Below are 7,135 nucleotides of genomic sequence, written 5' to 3'. Positions count from 1 at the left end.
GGCTTATAACCACATGCCCCCACAGCAGATCCATATAGCTATGTTTCACCAGTTTCAGTTTAAACGGGCCCCCACCCTCAGGGGGGGTGGGGGGGGGGGCTCCAAGCTTCAACTGAACGTCAGGCGTATCACTCAACCCCCGCCACTCTTGGCCCTCTCTCTATCTCGCTCACTCACTGCCTTGCTCTCTCCCGCAATGTTAAGTTACACCTATTTTATGTAAATGACCGTGGTAAAATGTGCAGCGTTGGGAGGTAAAGGGGAGACATTTTAATTTGTGAAGGGACGACAGGATGAGGAGAGGTTGTTGTTGTTGCTAATTATTGTCGAGAGTAATGGCTGCGTGTGATATTGAACAGTCAAACTATTTGTATCAATACGGTTGTATCAACATAATCAAAATAATTATGTCATAGGTATGTATGGTCTGTGTAACACTAGTCATGTCTCTGTCAGTCTATGTAACACTAGTTATGTCTCTGACAGTCTATTTAACACTAGTCATGTCTGTGTGTCAGTCTATGTAACACTAGTCATGTCTGTGTGTCAGTCTATGTAACACTAGTTATGCATCTCTGTCAGTCTATGTAACACTAGTCATGTATCTATGTCAGTCTATTTAACACTATTCATGTCTCTGACAGTCTATTTAACACTAGTCATGTCTCTGACAGTCTATGTAACACTAGTCATGTCTGTGTCAGTCTATGTAACACTAGTCATGTCTGTGTCAGTCTATGTAACACTAGTCATGTCTCTGTCAGTCTATGTAACACTAGTCATGTCTGTGTGTCAGTCTATGTAACACTAGTCATGTCTCTGTCAGTCTATTTAACACTAGTCATTTCTCTGACAGTCTATTTAACACTAGTCATGTCTCTGACAGTCTATGTAACACTAGTCATGTCTGTGTCAGTCTATGTAACACTAGTCATGTCTGTGTGTCAGTCTATGTAACACTAGTCATGTCTGTGCCAGTCTATGTAACACTAGTCATGTCTGTGTCAGTCTATGTAACACTAGTCATGTCTGTGTGTCAGTCTATGTAACACTAGTCATGTCTGTGTCAGTCTATGTAACACTAGTCATGTCTCTGTCAGTCTATGTAACACTAGTCATGTCTGTGTGTCAGTCTATGTAACACTAGTCATGTCTGTGTGTCAGTCTATGTAACACTAGGCATGTCTGTGTCAGTCTATGTAACACTAGTCATGTCTGTGTCAGTCTATGCAACACTAGTCATGTCTGTGTGTCAGTCTATGTAACACTAGTCATGTCTGTGTGTCAGTCTATGTAACACTAGTCATGTCTGTGTGTCAGTCTATGTAACACTAGTCGTGTCTGTGTGTCAGTCTATGTAACACTAGTCATGTCTGTGTGTCAGTCTATGTAACACTAGTCATGTCTGTGTCAGTCTATGTAACACTAGTCATGTCTCTGTCAGTCTATGTAACACTAGTCATGTCTGTGTGTCAGTCTATGTAACACTAGTCATGTCTGTGTGTCAGTCTATGTAACACTAGGCATGTCTGTGTGTCAGTCTATGCAACACTAGCCATGTCTGTGTGTCAGTCTATGTAACACTAGTCATGTCTGTGTCAGTCTATGTAACACTAGTCATGTCTGTGTGTCAGTCTATGTAACACTAGTCATGTCTGTGTGTCAGTCTATGTAACACTAGTCATGTCTGTGTGTCAGTCTATGTAACACTAGTCATGTCTGTGTGTCAGTCTATGTAACACTAGTCATGTCTGTGTGTCAGTCTATGTAACACTAGTCATGTCTGTGTGTCAGTCTATGTAACACTAGTCATGTCTCTGTCAGTCTATGTAACACTAGTCATGTCTGTGTCAGTCTATGTAACACTAGTCATGTCTGTGTCAGTCTATGTAACACTAGTCATGTCTGTGTGTCAGTCTATGTGGAAGACCAAGCGCAGCACCGTGGACGGATACTTCCTGGCAGGAAAGAGCATGACCTGGTGGCCGGTGAGTTGACTGATGGACTTTTCCATTGACGGAATGTGCATATTATTGCAGTAGTGATGGACACAGTTGTACATATATGTTAAAAAAAAGGCTAGATCACAGTGTATTATGTTATGGGAACATGCTACACCTCAACTAAATTACGGTTCTAATTATGTTAATTCAGCCATTTCTTCATGGAGGCTTTGTGAGTCATTTACCCGGCCATATTTGACGCTTTTAGTGCGCTTCAGAAGTTGTTTTAACCCATTCTGGGGCGGGAACCCCTTTTGGTGTTTTAAGCATTATGTTCTGCTTTAGCTATTGAAAAATAGCAGATCTACAATCTCATAGCGCGGCACCGAGTGCCACGCTACGAGCTTGTAGATCTGCTATTTTTGAAAAATCGTTGAAAATGTGCCGCAAATCTTTGAATATAATAGTCTTTCAGAGCGAACGTTTCTAACTCAAATCTTTGCCTCTGGGTCCCTGGAACAACATAATTTCAGATGGGGGTCGGCGGCCAAATACATTTCATGAACATCTTTGAGAACCACTGATTATAGAGAAAAAAAATCTGAAAACTGTCATGATTTAGAAGACATTTTGTAGAATGGTCCCCAGCTCTACATGGGGTGAATCCCTCCTCCTGTGCTCTGTGTCTTCAGGTCGGCGCCTCTCTGTTCGCCAGTAACGTCGGCAGCGGGCATTTCATCGGCCTGGCGGGTTCGGGAGCCGCGGCGGGCATCGCGGCGGTCGCGTACGAATGGAACGTAAGAGACTGCGTGCCTGCCATTTAGAAAAAACTTCTGTCTATGATCCAATGTAGTTATTATTTAGTCAGTTTTCATCCTGATGGTGTCTCTGTTTTTGGGATGTTTTTTTTAATTTTTTATCAGGGTATGCTAATGGTGCTGTTGCTGGGATGGTGTTTCCTGCCCATATATATCGCCTCAGGGGTGAGAGGTCAATGCACAACACACACACACACACACACACACACACACAGACACGCACACACACACACACACACACACACACGCACACACACACACACACACACACACACACACACAGCATCATCACGTGCACATCATCCACTCAGTGCCGGTGGTTCTTATTGGGCATATGGGTATCGGTGGTGTCCTTCTCTCCAAGGTGACGACCATGCCAGAATATTTGCAGAGGCGTTTCGGAGGAAAGAGAATCCAGCTGTTTATAGCCGTGTTGTACCTGTTCATCTACATCTTCACTAAGATATCGGCAAGTATTCATTTCAAGGGTTCATTGTGTGAATGCTGCTTTTGTGTGCAGTGGCGTGCACAGACATTTAGAGGGGCAGGACAGTGGCGTGCACAGACATTTAGAGTGGCAGGTGCTCAAGTGAATAAAAGGGCACCTTGTGCAGTGTATGGAACCGGCCAGGTTGCCTTAATAATGTGAGATTCATAGATTTTGGGGCCTAAATCATTTATTAGAAGCTTTATAACAAGAACATACTTTACAGTGCACCCTGTACCAATTTTCTTTTTTCTTCTTTTCTTTTCAAATGGGCACATTTGTCCAGAGGGAAAAATGGTGCTCTAGCACCCCCTAGTGTCTATCTGTGCACGCCGCTGTTTGTGTGCCTGTGTGTGCGCGCAGTATGTGTATTATCTATTACTGTATGTGTGCATTTCTGTATGTGTTATTTTTTTTAATATATTTTATTCATGGTTGATTCAAAATAAATGATGGGTCACGGGTGGCATGATGATAAGCCTCTATATGTTTGGTATGCATTGTCTGTCTGTCTGTCTGTCTGTCTGTCTGTCTGTGCACCCGTGTGCGTGCGTGTGTCCGTCCGTCCGTGCATGTGTGCATATGTGTGTGCGTGTGCACCCACGTGCGTGTGTGCGTGCGTGTGCACGTGTGTGCGTGCAGGTAGACATGTATGCGGGGGCGGTCTTCATCCAGCAGGCCTTACAGTGGGACATCTACCTGGCTGTCACTCTGCTGCTGCTCATCACTGCTCTGTACACGGTGGCAGGTAACCAATCCCTGCTCTGCACACGGTGGCAGGTAACCAATCCCTGCTCTGCACACGGTGGCAGGTAACCAATCCCTGCAGCTCTGTACACGGTGGCAGGTAACCAATCACAACTCATTGTGTCCGTGGCAGCTCAGTCTGTAGAGCTCTCTCCATTGTATCGAAGCATTGGAAGTAAAACAGCAAGATTTTCCAAGAGCTTGTTCCCCCAAGCCATCAGACTTTTGAACAAGTGCAATATCCCCTAACCTTTCCCCTATATGCTGCTATAAGGACTGTTTTTATATCCCCTAACCTTTCCCCCTATATGCTGCTATAAGGACTGTTTTTAACCTTTCCCCCTATATGCTGCTATGAGGAGTGTTTTTTAGATTTTAATAGTATTTTAGCTCTCTTTTAACTAGCATACTAAAAGCCAGTGAAACGACATTTCGTTCTCTTATGCATTTTATGTATCTGCTGAATGACAACAAAGCTATCTATCTATCTATTGGACCACGAGGTCATGGGTTCGATCCCGGGCAACGCCAACTCAGCGTATGAGTAGCACGGCTTTGGGTGTGGCAAGTCGTGCGGGAAGTACTGGGATGCTGACGGTACAGTAAGGTGTCCCGCATGTTACTGGCTGATACCGACAATAAGTCACTCCCGTCCAGGGACGTGGTGGGCCCATAATTCAGCCCTCTAGGCGCGCGGCCGAACGAAACACAGACCAATCAAGGGCGTGCGAGTGCATTTTAGGTCACTTTAGGTCCTACAGTGACCTGCAGGATGGCTGAGAGCGGCTGCTTTGGACAACATTATTATGTCACAAAGCAACATGATTATATAGGCTGTTACCTTGTTAAAAGATAATTGTGTATCTTCGAAATTAAATATATGAAAAAAAATATATATATAAAAATAAAAAAATAAATAAAACGGCTGGACTGGCCGTTCGGAGTTGTCCCGAATTTCCCAATGGCCAACACGTCTCTGCTCCCGTCCTACTTAGGCATTTAGCAGACACTCTTAAAACTCAATTCGCGCCAGCATTAAAGGTATATTCAGTGATTTCACTCAAAAAACCTTAGGTTTCGTTTTTGGCTGTGGGACCCAGCCTTTCGTCCAATCAGGATAGAGAGTCAAAAACGAAACCTAAGGTTTTTTGACCCCCAGGGGTTAACTGGGGACAGGGAGGAACTCCTTATATGGCCAGCACACTCTATAGTAGGGAGGATTATCACAACAAAACAAAAAAATAAGTGATATTTGAATTAATCAATCCCTCGATAGCGTATTGCCTGCAGGGTTTTATCGCGCGTAACACTTACTTTGAAGAGCCAAAGACCGCGAGGGTCATCCCGCCTGCTACAGCCCGTTGAAAACCCTTGTATTCACCAGAAACGGCCCCCTTCTGAGATACAGAGCTGTGAATGGTGGGCTTTAGGCTGGAAGTGGATGCGTGCGCATGTTCAAAATGGCCGCGGCCAGTGTCCCGCTCCGTGTTGATGCGGGTTTGGCGGGCTAGGGTACTAATTTAAACCTTCGTGTTCCTCGTTTCTGGCGGACTCCGTGTTAATCCAGTGACTTGCAGTAGGCAAGGGCAACACAAAGGTAACACACAAGTAAGACGCGCAAACGCGGGAAGCGAACGCAGCTCGTAAATGGCAATAACAACAATTAGAATAAATTACATACTTTTTTAAGGTTTTCTTTTTAAAGTTCTCTTTTTTGTGTTTTTTTAAGATTTTATTTTTAAGTTAAGTTTTTTTTAAGTTAAGTGTTTTTAAAGTTTTTTTTAAGTTAAGTTTTTTTGTGTTTTTTTAAGTTTAAGATTTTATTTTTAAGTTAAGTTTTTTTAAGTTAAGTGTTTTTAAAGTTTTTTTTAAAGTTTTTTCTTTTTCATTTTAAGTTAAGTTTTTTTTTAAGTTAAGTTTTTTTTAAGTTAAGTTGTGTGTGTGTGTGTGTGTGTGTGTGTGTGTGTGTGTGTGTGTGTGTGTGTGTGTGTGTGTGTGAGTGTGTGCGTGCGTGTGTGTGTTTTGTGTGATACAGCTGCGCCCTCTGGTGGCGGGCGGGTGGTGTAACAGCGGGACAGACACACAGACACACACGGACACACATGATCTGCAGGGTCTCATAGTTAGTGCTCATTGCATTCGCAATCACATACATAGAAATAGTCATCTAGGATCACATGTAAACCAAGAACCTATCGTCCGTCTAACATTAGAATATCTGTACAATGAAACAATACGTATACACTATATACTTAGTATATAACGATCCATAGCCTACCGTATATAACGATCCATAACCTACCATCTCTCTCTATTTCTACATCTCTATCAGCCACTCTGAACTGTCATTTTGTGCCTGTCACTTGCAAGCACTTGGTTTTGAATTTAGCCTTTTTGTACTTGTATGCGCTCTGATCTAGAGCGACTAACACAGTCCAAGATTGTACTGTATACTGTATGTGTGTTGTGTACTGCATTCAATTGTTCTCGAGGTGTGTTCCGGGGACCCCCCCCCCCCCCCCCCCCCCCCCAGGGATCCTTAACTGAGCCAAGGATTTGTACTCTGTGGGGCAGCGGTGGCCGAACGGTTTGCGGCGCGGTCTTGATATCGGAAGGTCGCTAGTTCGTATCCCCGGACCGGCACGTTAGAATTACCACCGCTGAAGTGCCCTTGGACAAGGCATTGGACCCCTACCATGAAATGTTCTATGAGCAGGGCCTGGCTGTAAACAAGTTCTTGAGCTTATAGTCCAGTTACCGTGGGTAAACATAGTACCTTTCCCTCTCTCTCAGTCAGTCGGTTATGGGGGGGTCCGTGGCCTATGACAACGCTACACTGTGTGTTGTCTCCTAGGTGGACTGGCTGCAGTCATCTACACGGATGCAGTTCAGACTGCCATCATGCTGGCTGGAGCGCTCACCCTCATGGGCTTCAGTAAGTCACCACCATGACATTCTCTGGAGCGCTCATCACCCTCATGGGCTTCAGTAAGTCACCACCATGACATTCTCTGGAGCGCTCACCACCCTCATGGGCTTCAGTAAAGGCCTATTCATAGTCTGGATTTTCGGTGATGAGGTGACCACCGCTCCGATGGTGAGCTGACCACCGGAGCTGAAATAACATTGAGCGGTGGTGA

General features: G+C 44.4%; 1 protein-coding gene across 1 annotated transcript in view; it reads left to right on the top strand.

Annotated features, from left to right (window-relative positions):
- Positions 1-1,916: 1,916 nt before the first annotated feature.
- slc5a11 (solute carrier family 5 member 11) overlaps positions 1,917-7,135 on the top strand; it is a gene marked incomplete at its 3' end in the record, with an annotated part of 42,187 nt that continues 36,968 nt past the window's right edge. The window contains exons 1-6 of the mRNA XM_083779092.1: positions 1,917-1,988; positions 2,636-2,740; positions 2,867-2,926; positions 3,126-3,234; positions 3,895-3,996; positions 6,850-6,930. Of these exons, the coding sequence (XP_083635218.1) occupies positions 1,920-1,988; positions 2,636-2,740; positions 2,867-2,926; positions 3,126-3,234; positions 3,895-3,996; positions 6,850-6,930 (526 nt within the window). The 5' untranslated portion in view covers positions 1,917-1,919. The remainder of the gene's footprint in view (positions 1,989-2,635; positions 2,741-2,866; positions 2,927-3,125; positions 3,235-3,894; positions 3,997-6,849; positions 6,931-7,135) is intronic.

Source organism: Protomyctophum parallelum (genome assembly GCF_964188405.1).
Source record: "Protomyctophum parallelum genome assembly, chromosome: 13".
Lineage (NCBI taxonomy): Eukaryota > Metazoa > Chordata > Actinopteri > Myctophiformes > Myctophidae > Protomyctophum > Protomyctophum parallelum.
The sequence above is the reverse complement of the archived record's forward strand: the minus strand, read 5'-3'. Positions and strand labels throughout refer to the sequence as shown.